This window comes from Amblyomma americanum, chromosome 2, assembly GCF_052857255.1.
Source record: "Amblyomma americanum isolate KBUSLIRL-KWMA chromosome 2, ASM5285725v1, whole genome shotgun sequence".
Taxonomy (NCBI): Eukaryota; Metazoa; Arthropoda; class Arachnida; order Ixodida; family Ixodidae; genus Amblyomma; species Amblyomma americanum.
Window position 1 is genome coordinate 80565479 of NC_135498.1, and position 21300 is coordinate 80586778.

Consider the following 21300-nt stretch of genomic DNA (forward strand, 5'->3'; position numbering starts at 1 on the left):
AAGGTAAGTGATCCAGTCGCAGAAAATGTGAGAGGTTACAAAACGAACCTTAAAGTTTATTCCCTCGTTTATGGCATCTTCGCTTTCGCTTTGGTCAAAGAAATGCGGCACTGAAATCAAAGAAATTACCTCACAATTTTTGACGACCACACTTCTAAAAAGCGTAATTTATAAATTTGTACTCAATATTTTGCTATAATTTTTCGTCACGAAACTAGACTTCAGGGCTAGGAAAGAAAATAATTCTAGAAATCAAAAATTTTTACCAAATCGACCAGCTTAACAAGAGGACAAGTCGGCCTTGCTGGTGCGTGGTCATGCGGCTAAAAACAGCGCTAAGCGAGGCAGGAGATTAGGGACATGACGCTGTCCCCACTTTTCGCACAGCGCGACACGTACGTATGTCAGCAGACGATGAGCGCATGTCTGCTCCGACGAAACAAGGCCAGCGCTTCCCCTCACTATTGTCCTAGTGCAGAGTGTCAAAACTTGTTTTACTCAATGCCTAGCGCATAAATAAACGGCAGGAACGATTTCTACATGTTTTCTACTAACCATATATACAATACAGTGGCAAACTATTTCTCTTTATAGGCCGCACATGGCCAACGCGAGCTCGTGTACTTCAACAAATTACTAAGTTGGAAGCATCGACCATTGCTATGATTCGCAGAAACTGAAAACGCGCCTACAAGCCTTGAAAACCCGCGCTCAACACCTATCCGCGACGCCACTCCCCGACCTTTTGCCTACCACGAGCTCGCTAGCGACTGCAGCGCCACCTCGTTTGTTTACAAACATGCAGGAGGTCTATAGGTAATGAGTTTCAAAAATTTTAGTAACCTTCAAAGTCCACTATATAAAATATCAAGCTAAAAACTGTAAAAAAAAGCAGTAACGGTTGAACAAGCATTTGACAAATTAGGACTGGCGCGGAAGTTTTGAAAGGACCCAATTCTCTGCAAAGGATAACGTTTTGTTACATAAATATTCTCAGCATAACGTGTGTTGATTCATTTTAGGCATACTGTAAAACAATACTAGCTGTCAATTACTTGCGTATCATGCATTCATATAAATCCCCAAGTGCCAGCCGCTTAAATTATTTAAACCATTCAAGGCGTCTAGTGGCTTCGACGTCCTTAAACGGTCTCTTTTTTTCGCAGTGCAATGCGAGCACAAATAATGCTCCGTAAACAGGCTGATTACTCAGTCACACAGCTCGCAGCCCCCAGGGACCCAGGTGGCTGTCGCGTTCACATTCTGCGCCCGTACATCGCCCATAACGCTGCCGTGCTACCGTTCCACAACGTTGGCACCTGTCGTTTTCCCACGGTTTACGCCTAGAAGCCTGGGTCGCACCGCACGCATATGAACGGCGAGGTCGATATCCAATTCCGAGCGTCACGGAACGCTGCCACACCTGATACTCCATTACTAGGCTGTTCCCTTCCTTATTTCCCCTGTCCCCCTCCCCTATTCCCCCTTTTTGCTTTTTGTGGTTCCATCCGCAAGTTTCAGCGAATGTGGTTCCACTACCCGGGCTTGCCGAAGCTCAGGAGGGCCACTTCGGAGTGAGGATGCTTGCCGCAGACACTGTGAGCCAGCGGTCGCAGAAGAAACGCACGGGCGTATCACATGCGATGATGGCTTCGCCGGCGGAGAAAAAGTGAGGTCACTAACGCCCGAAGGCGCACACGATTGTGGTCAGTTTGTCGTTACGACTTGCCTTAGACGGCGTACAGAGAAAGGCGTGAAGCTCTACTACATCACGACTCATCTCTCAGCGGGCGAATTAATAGGCGACTAGTTCTTAGAGGGAGAAATTGGGGAAGGGTGCGGTCCTATTTTCATAATACATTTCATGGACACTTTTCGTCAGAAAATTAAGGGCCAATGGGGTTTTCCCATCCCGGCTGTTACAGGAGAAAAAGAAAAGGACAGAGAGAAACTGTGGATCCAGAAGTGGCCGCGATGAACATGAAACAAGCAAGTTGCCGTCGAACAGCTCGCTTAAAGTCGCTTTTTTTCGCGAGCTATATCTAAGGCTCCGATCAGGGGCTTATGCAAGATTTCGGTACCCGGTGGTGTCTCGAAAGTTTGGGGTTGTGTGCGACAAAAGCTTGGGTTGGTAATGACCTTACTGAATACAGAAGCGCTAAAAGACAGCAAGGGCACATGAGAAGAAGATGGGCCCTTCTCCTCAAACGCTGTAACGATCGTTTCTGTCTCTGCAGCCACCAGCCTGTTTAAGGAGGGTGAAAATCTTCTGAGCAGCAATGCAGAATCTGGGGAAGGAGGCTGAGAAATATTTAACAGGGGCGCGTTAATCGAAAGTCATGATCAGCGAGCACAGCTTCAACCGCGTCTAAGATTTAAAGAGCAGCGCACCAATCAGCTTTTGACTGGCAAAGAGCATGCGTGCTCATGGCAATGTGGATATGGTGGTCGCAGGTGGCGGATGGTGTTCCGCGCGCTTCGATTGGTCAGCGGTACGCTGATGGTGTCCGGCCTGCTGTACCAGGCCACCGGCACGCTGGTGTCCTTCCTCAAGCACCCCACCGTGGTTGATGTGCTCATCGAGAGCACCCAGACGCTGCGCTTCCCGGGAATATCCGTCTGCGTCACAAATTGGTATAACGACGAGTTGACTCATATGTCTGACTACGCGCCTTCTTGCGCTATGTTTCTTCTCTTTTTTTCTGACTGTGGCGTGTGTATCGTCCATGTCTCTCGCCTTTGTGATCATATTATTCGACCTCGACAACAGTGACATCCCAAGGCTTAACCGAGAATGCTTTCAATTACAGACCCCAAGATCCCTATTTATGGCCCTTTTTTTCCTGCAGTAGTTTGGAATATCCAGCAGTTCGGAAAAATCGAGCAGATTTCGGTGCTTAAAACTCTCAGAAAATCTGAGAAGGATTCCTTTTTGGTCACTTTTTGCTACTAAAATTCCCTGAAAAAAAAATCCCGAATGAGCAAACACTTCCCAACACACCCTTCGAGGATCCGGGATCGAGGGCATGCTCTTTTACTACCTTCCAGTGTACAACCACGAGAGGTGCCAGACTGTATAGTTTGTAAGGAGTGCAGTATTATAATGTATTCATTCTAACAGTCAATAAAAGACCTCCTAGCCTACCACCAAATGCATGTGCTTGGACGTAACTTAGACATAGGTGTGGATTTGGCCTGCTTGATACGAAGCGCGCGACAACTGTTTTTATGTTGTTTGTTGTTTTTGTTGTTTGCTTTTTTACACTTACAAGTTCTTACACATTTCGAGCAACCTTTAGAATAACAATTATTTGCAAATAGCGCGTTTGTCTTTCGCCTTCCCTCGTCTTTGTGTTTTGTGCGCGCTTTGTGTCAAGTTGGTCCGAGGCCCATGCAGATTAAACGTCGCCGACGCGATACAGCTGCTTTTCATATGACTAACATTTCACTTATAGCATGTGGAAGTTGTGTAAGCGGCTGTAGCAGCTGAGAGAGGGTGGACGAGAGACGAGAAGCGAAGCGAATTTAAAATCACGCACCGCGTATACGTCAGTTTTTTCTGACAACAGCGTACGTCCGTATAGCACGGTGTATACTGCGCAAGTTTGGAGATCAAAGTTTGTTTCACGCCAGTATACGTATATGTACGAGCTCACAAACGGTTTAAAGGCTAGCATACAGCAATAATATTCCTCGGGAATAGGTCCAGACGACACAATGACAGGCAAGGGCGTGTGATATAACTATTGGCACGATGTCGTGTATTGATTCGCTGGTGTGCGGCTCCATCTCGCAAGTTTTTTTTGTCTCCATTATTACAGCGTGGCTGAACTTTTCGATAGCGAGTTTTATATTCCAGAACTAGTTAGCTCCTTTCTTGATTTATATATCCCAGAAAGTCGAGTCACAGAGAGATTACGGAACACAAAAGGTGCAGCCAATAGCCACCGCGTAGTTTAAAAATTCTGAACTATATAGTTAAGACATTTTAAACTACGCGGTGGCCAGAAGCTTCAACCTTCAGGCGCAAGAAATCAGTTCAAACATTGCGTTGATTCTTCAATTTACCAGTCTGGAAGCAATATTCGCGGTCCGCTCGCGTTCAAGACTTTATGAGATATGTGAGTGACACTGATTGATTGTGCATCTCAATTAGGATCGAGAAGGACAAGCTGTGTGGACGGTACCCGATGTTCTGCAACCTCACTGCGGACAAGGTGAGCGGAGCCTTTGAAAGCAACACAAAGCGACCAAGCAATTTATGCGCCAAACGTGTTTAACCAACTTCGTTCACGCCTTTCCTTCAGCACTACTCGGCATCCTAAGATCGCAAATTCATCATCATCACCATCAGCCTGACTACGCCCACTGCAGGGCAAGGGCCTCTCCCATGTCTCTGCAATTAACCCTGTCCTTTGTCAGCTGCAGTCAGCGTTATCCTGCAAACTTCTTAATCTCATCCGCCCACCTAACTTTCTGCCGCCCCCTGCTACGTTTGCCTTCTCTTGGAATCCACTCCGTTACCCTTAACGGTTATCTTGTCGTTTGTCATTGTCTTGTCATTTTTTCCAGTTCTCAGCTTAAATTACAGGGGACACTGTGTACATTAAGCGCTTTGTCTTTCCGCGTCCTGTTTTACAGCTCTTGCACACCTGCTTTAGCAGCTTGTATAGCCGGATACAACTCAAGAACGAAGTGTCAAATGCCCCTCCATGGAGGTCCCCCAGCCAATGGCGCCGACCGGTTGCCATGACGTCACGGTTAATCGTTATCGCATGGATAATCCCCTTGCACCTGCCAGGCCTCTGCGATTTAACACTACATGAAGCGGTCTACGCCGTAGACCGAATAAGGGCCTCCTTTGACGGAGATTTTCGGCTTGGTTCTTGAGTTGTATCTAACTCTAGTGAGTGTATGCGCATTTTCAGCATACGCGCAGAACTGCACTCGTGAGAACGAATACAAGTTCCACGGAATGTGCTTAACTTGGAGGTTAGCGCGTTGGCCAGCGGGGACTGTGATACATGCAGCAGAAAATGTATTATTTAATTACTATTAGCGCAGAATGAAAGGCGGACTGGACGACCGAAACGCGAACACTAACCTTTCGTAATCGTTAACTGACGAAATTTTTTGGTTGTTGCTTTTAAGAAAAAAAGACGCAGTATCTGTCTCAAATATCGGCGGACACCTGAACCGCGCCGTAAAGGAAGGGATAAAGGAGGGAGGGAAAGAAGAAAGGCTGCCGAGCCCAGATCCTCCGGCCGAGCGCACTGACCACTGAGCCACCACGACGGGCGAGCCGTGAGTGGAGGGATAAAGAAATGAGGGAAAGAAATGAGTGAAAGAAGAGAGAGGGAAAGATGGAGGGCTCCGAAATAATTTCGATTGCCCTGCGATGGCAGCTGCTCCCAGCGGTGGGTCTTGGGCGACCCAGTTTGCTCTTCACGAACGACCAATCATTAATTTAGCTGCCACCTGTCACGGTGGGCAGTTTGCTCACTGTCCGGTGGCCAGGTTGCGATGTCGCTGCAAGGTCACGTGACCAAGGCACTGAGCGGTTCGCGTACCCACATGAGGAAAATGTGGATGGAGAGGGGGGGGGGGGGGGGGTTGACGTACCACGTCACCACATTAGGTGCAGCTTACACTAGTGACGTCTCTGGGCAAGTTGTTGGAGAGAAAATACTGGCGGGGTGATCTAACATTTCTTAAGGGCTGTCTTCGCACCAACAAACTTACGACCAAATGCGCTGATATAAAGTCTCCCTCATCTGCTACCTTCTTGCCTGGTCGTTCGTGTTCGAACGTGTTTGCTGCCCCTGTTCCCAGAATGACACACGTTGGTAACGCCAGCGGGAACGGTCCTCACCATGGATTTCCTTCTCCATTTCATGAGCGTGAAATGGTGGAAGGGGGAGGAGGAAAATATCCTGTCACCCCGTACTAAGGGATAGCCTAGCTCGTATCTGGCATATTGTACGCGCTCTGCAAAGGCCCTTTAAAGGCTTTTCGTTGGAACACCGCGTTGCGTAAAGGAGGAGGAGGGGACAAAACGCAGTGACTTTCTCAGCTCGCGTGGCCATCTGAACCACGCCGTGAGGAAAACGATGGAGATGAAGAAAACGGGAAAGGGAACGAACTGCGCTGCGTGCCTTCCACGGATGGTTCGGAGTCATCTCTCCTCCATCAGCACCACTTAGATAGGAAGCGCTCATCTGGTAGCCATTAGTTGGGCTACGGCTTCACCGGGGCACACTAAATAAGGTTTTAGTGCAGTGGCATTATTACTAGGCGCATTTTCCGATTTCGGGCATAGGTAGTACGTCTCCGAAGCCTGCTTTGTGGCAGGCGCCCCGCCTGCACACGTGGCAGGCCTTCACCTGGGCGAAGGCCGAGGTAGGTGAAGAGTACACCTCGGTGAAGGCCTTCAAGGTAAATGCCTTCAGGGTAAAGGCCTTTAGGTCAGAGGTAACTACCTTTAGGCCAAATGCCTTAAGCACGTAAGGACCTAAAATGTCCACCGTAACTAGTGCTAGTGCACGATATTCCGCGCTTCGATATGCTAAACCTTCTGCTAATTTTTTTTTTCAGCACTACATGCTCCAAGGGAGCCCTGAAACACCCTTCTTAGCCCTTTCTCGTGTGCATATCCAACATTCTTGGACAAAATGTTTGATTAAAAAATTCTAAGGTACTGTTATGGAAATATTGAAGGTAATGTTCTATTCTTCCGATGCGTAGTAAAATATTTCTTTTAAAATTTTTCTATACGTCGCATCGAGCAGTTAAGACTGCCGTAGAAAACAATGGGGAACGCATTTGACGATAGCAGGAACGTTAATAGCACAAAAAAAAATGCGAGCCTGCCGACGGGAGATCTGCGGAAATATTGATTTTTATAGTGAAATCTTAGAATATTTGAAAAAAAATTGTTCATAACCTCTTTGCCGTTAAAAATGCTTTTGTCCTCCCATGGCCTATGGCTCCCATGGCCTGTTTAAGGGAGCGAGGGTTTGGTAAAAAGCAACTTAGGTGCTTCAAAATGTGTGATGAAGCGCACTGCCAATTTTTTTGCGCCTCCCATTCACCTTTTTCGCAGCCTTACACACGTTTATAATGTCAGTGGAAATAAAGAACCACCACTGACCTAATTCCTTGCACGAAGAGAAAAAAAGCGGGATCGTCTGACGATGGTTACCATGGCACACATCCTTTGCTGTCCGCGCATGCGCAGTTTCCGGCGCTTCGTCGCGTGCTCGACCAGGACGGCAACCTGGGCGAGATCGCGCTGGACGCCACTGACGTCATTCAGACCACCATCGAGGACCCCACACTCTACTACTACAAGTTCATCCTGGAGGATAAGTACGCGCCAAACCCTGCCACGTGTGAACACCCCGCATTGTGCACTGTTCCGTGTGGCCACGAGAGGGGGGGAGAGAGAGAGAGAGAGAGAGAGAGAGAGAGAGAGAGAGAGAGAGAGAGAGAGAGAGAGGAGGCTTTGGTTGCTCGAAAATAATAATAATAATAATTGATTTTTTGGGGAAAGAAAATCGCGCAGTATCTGTCTCATAGATCGTTGGACACCTGAACTACGCCCTAAGGGAAGGGGTAAAGGAGGGAGTGAAAGAAGTAAGGAAGAGAGAGGTGCCGTAGCGGAGGTCTCCGGAATAATTTCGACCATCTGGGGATCTTTAACGTGCACTGACATCGCACAACACACGGGCACCTTAGCGCTTTGCCTCCATAAAAACGCAGCCGCCGCGGTCTGGTTCGAACCCGGGAACTCCGGATCAGTAGGCGAGCGCCCTAACCACTGAGCCACCGCGGCAGGTGCTCGAAAAGGGGAGAGGTGGAATCGAGGAAGGCTGGATTGCTACTTCGCGGTAGAATAAAGGGGAAGGAAAGGAACGAAAGAGGTAGATATAGCAAGTGGAAACTTGGTGGTAATACAATACAATGATCTGCATGCAGCGTCTAAGGGGGGAGAGATTGATGGAGACTGCACATTCACATAGAACAAGTATACGTCACTAAACATAGCTGACCATAAACGCAGCTTTTCACAGCGTGGCGCAGAATTAGCGAAGCTGTGCATATGCTCTTGGAATATTATAAGAATGTTGGGGTCTTTATGTTCTGATGCAGATTAAATAAAAGAAGCCAGATTTCAGGAGCGATTTCATTCGTTTTACTTCAATTTCTCGTGCACTTTACGCTGGCTAAACAATATTAAACAACAAACAATCGCCGTAAAGCTGCAGTGCGCCCACGCAATGCCAACGTTCGATCCGTCTCAGCATGTAGTCGGTCGAAAATGTTGTACACAAACGAAGCAATCAATAAAACAAGGCGATAGACCTTTGTAGCTGAGAAGCGTGGGAATATAGCGTGCACCCAACCTTCTTGGAATCACCGAGGAATGGCAGCGCAGTATCCAATCAGGAATTCATTAATTATTCCGGTTGTATCACAGCCGCAAGTTACTGTGCTGGAACGACTGTGAACGACGTGTCACTTTATTGGAAGCTTTATAACATGCCTGAACAGTCTCAATTCTCTTCTAACCACACAAAGCAGGCTTGCAGAGTCACTGAATGCTGACTTCTCTTTCTTGCAAATTGAAAAAAAAAAAAAACACCTGGATCGTACCGTCGAGGAAGGAATTCATGAAGGGGAATAAAGCAAAGAGAGAGAAAGAAATAACATTTAATGCCACCAGCCAAAACCGCATTGCAGAAGAAGTCTTCCTGCACAGCGCGTCTATCCGTCGGCCAGGATCCCGAAGCTCACGGCAGCGGGCACATATTTTCTTTAAAATCTTGATAACGTTTACGCGAGCTCTCGCTGAATTACGCGATTTACGCAGCAAGTGTAAAAGTTTGAATTTAATTTATTGCGGTGCCCTGGCTGTGCACTAGTTTGGTGGAAGGACTGAACGGCGCTCTGCTTTATAGCAACGCGTGGGTATAAGGCTGCAGGAGGAAGGGAAAGTGTTGTGACATGTGTGCACTGACGCAGGCAGATCGTGCAGTCCTTCTCGCGGCTGCCCAAGTACATGTGCTACACGCTCAACTGGAGAGGGAACCAGGAGATGTCCGCCTACCACGAATACCCGCCCCTCTTCGGTGAGCACGTGTTCATGGGCTCATCGAATGCCCACTGATGGGTAATGTTCACGAGTCATTTCATCGGTTAGAACACCGATCCCTTACTCGCAAGCGATAACTCGGGCTTTTGAACAATTTCAAGGAACAGTTAGTGCAGCTATAAGAAGTAGCGTGAAGCGATGATGAAGATGATGAGTGTGTACACTTGAGAGTAATGAAACGTGCTTACGGTTCACAACGAGTACAGTTTTGCCAGAGAATACACTACAATACAGATTCTAGGGTATTTAACCAATGCAGTCTTTATGTGCTATTTCTCTCCGATCGTGACAGAGGCTCTTCAGCCTGAAGTCAATGCTCGAATGTTTATTGTTTTCAAGAAATAGAAGTTGTTCCCGAGAAGAGCGACAGCCTTTCCTTTCTGTTCATGTAATTAGTAAATGAGACGATGAATGTGGGAGCAGGCAATGCTCCGACTCATTTTTTTTTAATTAGGAGAGAAAGTGCATTTTCTTCACTGGTTTGCATTGACGGTTGCAAGACATCTAAGCCCGGAGCCTGTGCACTGATCAGCTCGTTTAAAAACCGTATCTGTGAGTCTACTGCCAGGAAAAAGGAAACTTTATCAGATAGCAGAGGTGTTATGAGACACCCGCTGTCCAGGGTCCCTGTCCTGTAGGTTTTTTTTTATGTTGGTTGCAATGCTTGTTTTATGCGTTGACTAAATTAGGGATTTCCTTTTTTTTAATCAATTTTTTTGTTCGGGCAATCACATGACATATGTGGGCTGGGAAGTACACCCAGCGTGTCTCGTTGGTGTCAGTTAGGTTAAGGCGTCCTCGCTTCCCGACTCAGTATTTCGCGGCTGTGACTCCTTAAGCCGTTTAAAGTACAGCGGCAGTGTGAGGTGCATCGATGGGTGCGCTTCTGCGATAAATAACTGCGCGTCACGTGCCCTACCACGCTGTCGGTTGTGGGGAGTCTTGTGGTATCATAGCCTTCCAAGGTACTGTGGCCTTCCAAGAAGGTTTCCAATAACAGCCGTCATTGTGAACACTTCGAGGAATGGTTCTTTCGGAGGGCTACTGAGCCAGTTGACATGGCTACTAGGAAAAGTATGCTGGGACAGCTGCGAGCGTTTCGGGCCTTTGGCGCCGCCCACATGCATGAATGGTTCCATTTTTAGCGGTGATTGGCGGAAAAGTGTCGAGGGCACCAGTCCTTACAGCTACGCCTAAATGTCAAAGCACCGACAAACAAAGAAGTGATGGAGAGAGCGCGCCTATAGTCGGCCGATTACAAAAAGCCTTGTTTTTTTCCCATCCTTACGTCTTGCCCCTTGTCCGAAAAGAATAGACCGTTTTCTTGTTGGAGAAACTGAGAAATGCTGCCCCGACCAGCAGCGCGTCGGCAGACGAAGGACCTAGACACAGGCTGACCGCTAGCCGCTCTCCGCATTGCTTTTCCCGCCTTCTATCGATCCACAGCCATTATCCATCGGCCCCCTTCATCAACCTTATTCATCTTCGACGATCGTTTAAATTTACTGCGCCTGTCGGAATAGTGATTTTCATATTCCAAGAAGCGGACGCTCACTTATTCGCACATGTGATGGGTCGGGACGTGCAGACTTCAGTATGTTCATCACGTGGAAGATCAGCCGGCTGGTGTCGCTGGACCGCTACGTGGCCGACGTGGGTTTCCACCACGTGGACAGCCTGGACGCCGGAGCCAAGCACACGGTCATCCTGGAGCCCAACGGCAACTACGAGTACAGCATCGAGCAGGTATACTCATTGGACGGCCATGAGCATTACTGGCAAACGCTTGATTGGTCCTTGGGCGCGAGATTAAGGACGTATTCAAGTGTATAGAATCAAATAAGTACGTGGCCTTGTATGTACAGCTAGCGACTACTCTGTGTTGTATTTTGTACACCAGTGTACACCAGTGAGCTCTCAACCTCATTGCTGGAGTTAATGAAAGTGTGCCGTTGAAAAAAAAAAAGTACTTTGTATATGCACAACACACTGCTTTGAAAACCGCACCCATGAACACATCGAAAGACATTTTCAATTACAAAAGTAAAACAAAGAATGGCGTAGTGTCGTTCTATTGTCTTGAAATGGTGGATGGCTGTTGTAATACAAAGTTCAGAAAAGAAAGGCGCTTTGCCACAATACAGGAATGCAAATGAGGCGATTACAACTTTTCTCTACAGGACAGTAGTAGCGACGTAGTTAGCTTACAACTACAGCCTATGTTGGGCGCAAGCTAATTGTTCTCTCTCTCCTTTTGTTTGTTTGTTTGCTGTGCATTACAAAAGAAAGCGCCATGCGTTTCTTCCGGCAGTATTGTATAGCACGCCTTTCGTTACGCACTCATAACCCCGTCCGTCCTCCTATCGCTCAAGTGTATTATGTACAAAACGCTGGAACGGTCCGCAACGCGGGCTTAATATCTCTAATGCTGATTGGACGTTGATGCACGCAGAAAGGGAGCATAGCGCTTCCCGCACCTTACGACACGAACTGTGTGGACTACAAGATGTTCGGCCTGCACCGCTTCTACGGCGCCTACATGACTCAGACGGTAAGCGCACACTTAGTACTTTTCTGTTCCTGAACGATGTCAGAAGGGGAAAGAAAATAACGCAGGAAAGAAGCGAAAGGTACGTTTCATGCCTGCCTTAATGGAGTATTTTATCATAGCGGAGACGTACTATCTTTTACGTAAACCGGTTTACGTCGGTTCTAGGACGTCTCCGCTATGCTAAAAGCCTCTGTTGACTGTCTTAGGCTCGCTATAAGCCTCATTGGATACTCCGAAAGGGGAAAGTACACACACGAAGGCTGCTTTCGCGACGGTGCTGCTTATTACAGCTTATGCTACGAATCATATAACTTTGCAGTGAGATTAGGAGTATCAGTGCTTTTTTCTTTGTTTCCTACTTGCTAGTGCCTACTTTTCGGTTTAAAGTCACTCCAATACACTTTCTACTATTACTGACGCGTTGTGTCCTCACTGTTGTCTACTGCGTGTCAGAGCTAGGTTATTGCGTGTACTACTTTTTTTTTTTCATCTGATACGCTAGTTCCTCCGCGTTTTTGTCGCGTTTTGTTCCAACTAGTAGTCGGTTCCACTAACGCGCTACAATTTCTTCCTGCGTGTTCGTTTCATTAAAATAGTTATGAGTTACCGCACGTTACACGCACGGGCACACACGCGCGAACCAACGTGGGCGCTCCAATTTATTCAGGAAGTCCGACTGCGTTTTACCGCCAAGCCGTAAGGCACTGCGTCAATGTCTGGATTCAGAGCGCGTTTTCCGGAAAACTCAGAAGAGATGCAAGCCTGCTTTCAATGCTAACCGTGCGATCTTAGTTTTCTCTAAAATGCTATTAATTCGACTCTGAAGCTCCGTGACGTCGTCTCTCCCAGCTGTGCATGGAGGAGTGCCGTATGAACATCACGTTCCGAAACTGCGGCTGCGTAATGAAGTCCTACCCATTCCGGAACAGGATCAACGACGTCATGTGCGACGACAAGCAGACGGGTGCGTCGACGCCACCGTCGGGAAATTTCATCCGTGCAGCACTGTGAATCAATCTCGTCATTCTCGTGAACGGTTAAAATTTTACTTCCCCGCAACATAACTCTTTATGTAACAAAGCGTGCTTTACAGGGGTACACTAAAACTATGAATGCATGTAGCGGAGGGCTCCGGAATAATTTCCCCAGGTGGTGGAAATTATTCCGGAGCCCACCACTATGGCGCCTCTTTCTTCCTTTCCTCTTTCACTCCCTCCTTTATCCCTTCCCATACGGCGCGGTTCGGATGTCCACCGAGATAGATATATGTGCAGAATATGGTTGGGTGAGTTAAGGAAGGTTCGGGATTGGCGGTTCGCACAGTTTCGGCGAGGTTCGGTGAGGTTCGATGGATCTCGGGACGCAAACTCTCTCGCATTGGCTTTTCCTCATTTATTATTTCACGTTCCATAGAATAAATTAACCTAGTTATAACGGATCACTTCAGCCAGTCAGACCCCTCAAAATTCAATCCAAGCGAGGTCATTAGGAGTAGACCTAAGGTTACGTTTTGTACAGCTCGAAACCAATGCGTAGCCGGTGAATTTAATAATTACACAGTGAACGGCCCTGTGTAAACGTGTAAATCCAGAAGCAAGAGTCGCACAAATAGCTGAGTATAGCTGAACGAAAAAATGTTGAAGAATCAGTTAACAGGCGCTGTTATGATGTAGGCCTGATAGTACATTAGCGCCTAAACATTGTCTCTCTCCTCAAAAAAGTTGTCGTCACCCAATGATACGACCACGCAAGACTAGATAATAATCAAAAGCGTGGCTGAAGTCCAGTGATTTGAACTACAGAGAGTGCGTTCACCTCGGCTTTCTTTGTTTCCCCTAGCATTGTGGCACGGAAAATTTCCCTTCTCCATTTGCTGCTAATAGGCAGCTTAAAAAAAGACTTCTACGTCGACTGCGTACTGTAACAATAAATTGCGTCATGCCAACGAGCAATTATGGTGCTCATTTGAAACGGTGAAGGGGAATTAAGTGTACGTGTTAAAACTAGCGCATATAACATTACCAGAGTCGTATTTTCGTCGATAACCAATTCGAAGTGAATGGTAGAGGCGCTTGAAGAAATCGCATTTGGTTGATGGAAAGTTCCAAAAAAAATTCCGGCATGCTGTATCTGCTTCGGCCCGACTTCTGACGGGGAAGTGAATTATCTGAATATATCTTTGTCCACTACGCAGCCGACTGTGTTCTCAAGAGGAGTAAAGCTATCTACGATCGACAGTGCCGAGAGATGTGCAGAAATCCGTGCGAGTAAGTTTTATTTATTTATTTATTTATTTTTTATTTATTTATTTATTTATTTATTTATTTTGAAAAACAACAATGTTGGTACAGTGAGGAATGCAGTAGTTGAATTCGAATTAGCCCCGTCCATGACATTTCAGAGAACATCCGTGCCTTACGCACAAGGCAGCATTTCCTCGGCGTCGCATCCGCGTCTCGACTACTGGCGTCGTCGGAGGCGAAATTCCGGCGCTTGGAGCGAGGCGACGCAATCAGACGCAGACCTCAGCGTCGGCGTAGGACATACCTCGCAGGTGGGGATTGGCGGGGACCAATAGCCGCGGCTCGTTTCTATGAAGGCAGCAGCGCCCCTTCTGTACCCTTGTTATTGTCCTCGCATAAGGTTCCCGTCGCCTCTGAATAGGAGGATTAGCTACGCACAGGGTATATTTGAGGGGCTTTATCCGCTATCTCTCCACACCGCTGCCTGGAGACGCCAGTTCGTATGCCCTCAAGTGTTTGGTCGCCCTCTCCTGCGGGCTCCGAGCGACGAATCCGGTAGACGAGACGCTGACGCGACGCCGAACAAACGCTGCCTTGTGGCTGGGCCCTTAGGCTTCATCCAAACGCGGCCGCCGCGGTCGAGGTCTCATCCTCGTCCCCAGATTTCCCTCGTCCTGAGGCCCAGCAGCCGAACGCGCTAGGAAATGAGTCACCGCGGCGAGTGCGAGTAAATTGGGAAACAGCAAAAAGATGTATGCTATGTTGTCAACGAAGCAATTGTGTTGTTGGCACGCCCCTCTCTTCTTTTTTTAAGGCATGAAATCGTCATAATAAGCGGAGTCAGCAACCAGCTTTCAGCAAACCTCTCGGAGCGTCTATGATTTATTACGTTTACTTGCAAAGACAGACAGTTTCCGCACAATGTCGTCGTTCCCGCAAAAGGACACAGAATATAACGCCAAAAAGATGGCCCGTCACCGATTCCCAGGCAATAATATAAGCAGAACCATGCGTCGCTGGCTGGAGCGAATAATTTCGCATTTCCCTCGATTTCAAGGCATGCGCTCTAATGAGTGAGGAATCTCCGCAGGCGAGCTGGAAAAGTTATGGCTCTTAGCAAATTGCGTAGTGCATGTAGAGGAAGGAAGAAGTTTCTCCGATACATCGCACACAGAGAGACAAATATTTAGCAATGAGTGCAAAGAGGACCTTAGTGACAGTAAGCAACTGTTAACGCGCTTATAGCCTTTTCTCGCTTAATTGTACTGCGGAATAGAGGACAGACTATATTTAACCGCGTCAGCGGTTCTAACCTTGTAATGCCCCATATCCGGGTTCTTTGAGGTAATAAAAAAAAGAACCTGTATCCGCCCGTCGGCATCTCGTGGTCGCCTCCGGAATGAAATGATGTCATCACACTGCGCACTCATTTGGCCCAGTGCCACCGGTCGTCCATTATTTTCCATTACGTTGAGTTCGTTGCCGCTCGTTTACTTATATACTCCCTGCGATCTCGCACAGAGAGACCACCTACGACATCACGCTGGGCTACCAAGGTCGAGAGAGCGGAGCACCGTTCAACGGGTGAGTTCCAGGGCCGCTGCATCGGAGCCAATAATTGCCAGTTTAATTGTGCTGCCGGCGTTTGATTACAGAATGTTACAGCGAAAGCTGTTATAGCTTTGGTGTAGCTTATATCCCTGCATTCAACCGTGGAATCTACAGCGTTACCCGCAATACGTTAATTACTTAATTTACCTTGACTCAATGACATTTAATTTACTTTAAGCTTGTTTAATTCAATTTATATCACTGCCACCTGCCAACCGTGGCAGGTGGCCAAGTGGAGAGGAGGAAATCTCTCTCTCTATCTCTCCACGTGTAGAGGCAACACCCTCTAGACAATTTGAGAAGGCCTGAGTACTCCTCCCGTGACGTCATGAAAAGAGGCCCACAGTCGCCGCCACTTACGGTGGAGTTTGTGGAATCGCGGCTGGGATCACCTAGCAGAAATAATCTTCCGATTATCAATCTACACTTTTTCTTCAGCTAAACGCTAGAATAAAGAGCAGGCACTTTACGAGGCATTCATTTAGAGGCAACAGCCATTAACCAGCTTTGTAAAGGTTGTTTATAGGTACTAATATCAGCAACTCTGTCGCGTTCTCGTCTTCCTCAGTAAACGTTTATCTTTGTACATTCTTTTAAATAAATTTACCTCTGTTTTAAAACATTTACCTTTCTTAATTCTGTACCTACAATTTTATGGAGCGCATTTAGAATGATAAACGAAACACACTTGATTAGCTCCACAGGTGCGTATGTAGATCTTTTTGGGACACATATATTTATTATAATTTTGCTCTCAAGACAAATATATACACTTACTTCTTGCGTGCACTTAATTACAACACAGCAAGCAGATGTCTTCGTTTGCGGATTTGGGATTTCGACTGGGGTCGACGCAGCTGTTCTCAATGCTCACAAGAAGCTCCACCGCCGATTTCTTGCTGTTTTGCTGCAGAAGGAATGAAGAAATTGGTGCCCATTTTCATTATCGGCGTCTCTACAAAGTAAACTGTCATGATAATGTGAGCTTTTACTGCAACTGGATATTGGATGCCTGGAGCTTGGTCTTCAATATGTGCAGTAAATAAGGCGTTCATTTCCTTAGATAATATGCCGGAATGTATCTTGCTTGTTACATAATCTGTCAAATTTACAATTTTATCCACATCCTGTTCTTTGCGGAATACTTCGGCAGACTCTTCAAGCGCTTTTTTCAAAGCAGCAGACTCAAGACGCCTTCGCTTCGAGTCGAGGACATCCCTTGCAGGCGGGTGTGATGACCCCCATAATGCGCAGGTCCACACGGGACGGAGAGGCAAAGAGACACCGTATGGCTCAGTTTAAACAAACAGATATATTCAATAATTATACATGATTAAGATTCAGAGGCTGGGGCGTCCGAGCTTACGTGCCGACGACTTCATGGGGGCGATGGAGTGGCTCTGGAGTTGGGCTCGAGCGGTTGCTGGCAGAAGCTGCACGCCGTCGGGTTTCGGCGCTGAAGGCCCTCTTGGCGAACGATGTCGTCCTGAGCGTCCTTCTTCCGTACTGCTTGTCGATTTTTATATCCTCTTCTCCACACTACCTAGGGTGAGGACGCCCACGCCGGAGGGGAAGGAGGGGGGCTAGGGCTTTCACTTGGGCGCACAAACATACCACCGCACTTATGGTCTCGCCCCCCTCACGTGTTGAGTCCGAGGGAAAGAAGGTTGTCTTCGAGGTAGCGCATAGCGTCGGCTGTGGTAAGGCGCGCTCTGGCCCGCTGACAGTTCCCGCGGGTCACCGGCCTGGAAAGTGGTCCCTTGTCCTGGGATGTGCTCGGGAGGCCTCTCCTGGAACCGCCACGGCAATTGGGGAGGATAAAGCCCGTTTCCCCGCGGCGGCGGCGGCGGGTCCGGTTGGGTCCGGTTGGGCTTAAACCCCTTCGTTCTGGTCGTCACTCTCAAAGAGCATGGCTGGGTAATTGATGATGCCGCTGTCATCTGGGTCTCCGTCTACGCCGCGCCGCCGAACGCGGAACCTCGTAGCACACACAAGGAAAGTCACACTCCACAAGGAACGTCACACGGGCATTCTGGAAACTTTGTTGGGATTGCGGCTGTGCGAAAGCGGCGCAGTTGTGGTGCTCTCTGTAAGCTCGTCGATGTGGAAGGCCTCTTGCACGAGTGAAGTTCGCAAATCTAGAGCGAAGTTCAATTTTGTTTAAATAGGAGCAGTAAATAGGCAAGAGAGTCATCTCTTGAAGTTCTGGATTTGCTGCTTACGACTGTAACAAGCTTCTTGGTTTACATACACTTTTCTATAATACAGCGCTAAGTCTATCCTATTTTTCAGAAGAGACTATTATTTGGAGACGTTCCAAACATCTTACCTTGGAGTGCGGTGACACAACGAAATTTCCTCGTGGTATATCTCTAATCCAGGCGTTCTGTTCTTCACCCCGGGGAAACTCAGAACGTGGTTTTTGGGCCCCGATTTGCAATTAATCCGGTAATTGGGCACGCAGAACTTGTTGCGCACATCCTGGCAGGAGGGTAATTCACATCCCGCTCCAAGTGAGGCACTAGCGAATCACCTCGACGGACACACAACCGCAAGCGCAGCACAAGGCGTAGACTATGCATGCACGATCAGCGTACAGAAAAAAAAGTGCGTTCGGAAGCATGTCGCGACGTGCCACGACTTCGCTTTCCCCGAGGCAATCAAAGGAGTGTCACGCGTTTGCGGAACCGATCTCATTGTCGTCGCCGCCGTCCCCCACTCCGACTTCTCCGAAAAGGTGGGGTTAACCACTGTATACCTTGCTGGCCTCATCTGCAACACCCCTACATTGCTCGTAGCTTCGAAACGTGCTGCACGGAACTTCTATGTAGGCCTCTTTTGCGTGACGTAGCTCAGGGGGGAAGGAAGAGCCAGCAGGCCTTAAGTTCTTTACAGGGTGCTGGTAGAGGAGAGGAAAAGTGAGAGAAGGAAAGGAGAGGGGGGGGAGGCGACGGGTAGCCAGATCAGATTTTGCTGATTCGCATGAGTACACATGACTCGAGTACGGAGATATCACGGCCAAATGCAGGACTAAATGGCAAAACCAAAGCTGTAACAGCGTTCGCTTATTAATTGGTTAAGCCGGTAGGCTTAGCTATACACATATCTTGGAGCTATGAGGGACGACTAACGGCCCAAACTCAGCCGCACTGCAGTGCGCGATACTGACAACTAATTTGTTTCTATTTATTTACCATTTGAAGGACATTTAACGTGATTTAATGTTGCTGCATGTTGCGGCCTGTCAATAAAGGTGCATTTGTATAAACGGTGAAAAAACATTACGAGTCATCATTCTTTCTTAATTCCTCGGTATTCTGGCTTAATTCAATTCAGTTTGATTCCACTTAGTTTCCGTTCTAAACAATAACAGGGAAGATGAATTTGGGATAATTTTTTTGATGAATGTGGGATACCAGTGGAGAAAGAAGCCCACAGTAGAATCCCCGTGACATGTACAATGCGCTACTGAAAAAAAAAAACTTGTTTAACACGGGTTTATGAAACAGAGGTTTAAAAACGCGGGTTTATGATATTAACTGTGCTCCACTGGTCAACATCAGCCTGCTGTTCAGGCCGGTCACAGCGAAGAAGCGATGTACCGAATGCAGCCAAATCGAGCAAACGTAACGCAAGCTTTACTGCACTAGCTGCATAGCCTACGTTTCCACAAAAGCTGTTGTGGGCGTTGTGACCGATGCGAAGAGTGCGAGGAGGGGTCGCGCAGAAGTAGCGCCCGTAGCGGGATCGTGAAGAACTAGCTTTCGCCCTCAGCAGCGTTCTAGCGTTTGCGATGAAAGCACGTTAAAGATCCCCAGGTGGTCGAAATTATTCCGGAGCCCTCCACTACGGCACCTCTTTCTTCCTTTCTTCTTTCATTCCCTCCTTTGTCCCTTCTATTACGGCGCGCTCCAGGTGTCCGCCGAGATGTGAGGCGGATACTGCGCCATTTATTTTCCCCAAAAGCCAATTTACCAATTTTCTCTCGGTCCTTCGCCCAGCGACGTAAGAGGCGCAACGAGCGCAACGGAAACGCAAGAGAAACGCAATAAAAACGCAACGGAAACGCAGCGGAACAGGCGCCAAGATCCGGCATTTCGAACGGCTCAAGCGAAAGCTGCAAAACGGATGAGACAGCAGCAAGACACTTGAACATAGCGAATACAGTAGAAAACCACCGTGAAAAGAGAAGCTCGTGTCAAACAAATGCCGGGAAAAAGAGAAATCAAAAAGATGCCATTAAAAGGCGAATATTAAAAACCTAAGGAAGACAAAGCGCTGTCTTCGTATTGCAGCCCTTTCGACTGCACGTCGGCTTTCCCGCCAAACAAGTATCCTTCCCAAAGACCAGGACCATTCATGGTATGTCGGCAGCGCGCGACACGCATGTTCGCAACACATGCATCGCGCTGGCGCGACAAGAGATTGCATATCTAAACTACTAAGGCTGCAGTGTAGCGTGTTCCTATTTTTTATTTTTTATTTTGTACCTTGCTTTTAGTTTACTTTTGTGTCTTTGATGGGGAGTTGACGCTCCCCTCTTATTTATTTCGTGACAGCAATAAAGATTTTATATCGCGACAGCGCGCTGTCTGTAATTTTCTTGCTCTTGTCCCGTCCCTGTTGAGCTTCTTGGACGGTGTACCGACTGGCTCAAGACGTCCACCCTTTGCGAGATAACAGTGCTCTCCCTTATCCGGATCAGCCATGGAGATAAGCAGCGTCCCTCAATTTCGTACGCAGGTACTACTACCTGAACATGAAGCTCACCATTCCCTTCCGATACGTCGCCATCTTAAAGACCATCCCCATGCACACGGTGAGTCTGCCGCTCCATCCTCGGTTGGCTGACTCTCCATGGTCTCAATGGAGTCACTTTCGCAGATCGGTTGTCCGAGGTGGCCCCCCTCGGAAGTTCACTTAACGATACAGCGGAGAATTAGTAAAGCCGCCCCATTCAATTCATATATATAGTGATCATAAATAGTCTCATCATAAACCTTGCAGTTAGGCTTACGTATCCCCTACGTTGCCTCTAATCGTCGTGAATGGAACCACTTTCCCGCTGAAAGTCTGTCAGTCGATGATAGCCAACTTTTTAGCGATTCTTTTACTCACACTGTGTGATTAGGTTAAACTTGTCTGTATAAAGTTTTAAGTCAATTTATATCCACCTTGTTTCAGCTTGTAACCACTCTCCTCTGTAATGCCTCTGGCCGTAAGGGTAAATAAAAAACCAAATAAATAAACAAGTTAACAAGAAAGTCAGAAAACTCGAGAACGGTCGAAAGAACTAGAATCGCGCATTCGTACTTTCTCAGGTGCCTCCGTGACGTGCTTTCACGTTGGTGAATCCAGAATATTTTCTAAAAGCTCTTTATTGCTTTTACAACGATGGTACGATAGCTGCATGGAGGACGTTTAAGGTAAGCTGCGTTGGCGTAGTAACGGAAAGCTCTTGCTGGCCAAAAATAGCATTACCTTGGCTATCACCAGTTTAGCTGTTTTAAGAACGCTATTTTGGTTATACCTTAGCCAGAAGAGACATTTGTGGCCGAAATGCGAGCGCTTCCGACAGTGTGTCTTTTGTGGTGACGGGATACGTATGGCCCCAGGTAAATCTGTCAGTTTGATCATTTCTGCAGATAAGTGCAGGGTGGGGGGAGGGGTTAGCGTGACGTAGCTATGTAGCTATTGAAGTCGCATCTTGGACCAGGAGGACGTTAGAGGGATTCTTGGGA

At 47.6% G+C, this 21300-nt stretch overlaps 1 protein-coding gene across 1 annotated transcript in view; it reads left to right on the forward strand.

Moving 5' to 3' along the window:
* Positions 1–2500: 2500 nt before the first annotated feature.
* Positions 2501–21300, forward strand: part of LOC144119821 (uncharacterized) — a 33920-nt gene continuing 15120 nt past the window's right edge. Inside the window, exons 1-11 of the mRNA XM_077652351.1 lie at positions 2501–2634; positions 4157–4217; positions 6352–6435; positions 7238–7368; positions 9025–9131; positions 10743–10900; positions 11607–11705; positions 12555–12669; positions 13900–13972; positions 15470–15532; positions 20303–20378. Coding sequence (XP_077508477.1) covers positions 2501–2634; positions 4157–4217; positions 6352–6435; positions 7238–7368; positions 9025–9131; positions 10743–10900; positions 11607–11705; positions 12555–12669; positions 13900–13972; positions 15470–15532; positions 20303–20378 — 1101 coding nt within the window. The remainder of the gene's footprint in view (positions 2635–4156; positions 4218–6351; positions 6436–7237; positions 7369–9024; positions 9132–10742; positions 10901–11606; positions 11706–12554; positions 12670–13899; positions 13973–15469; positions 15533–20302; positions 20379–21300) is intronic.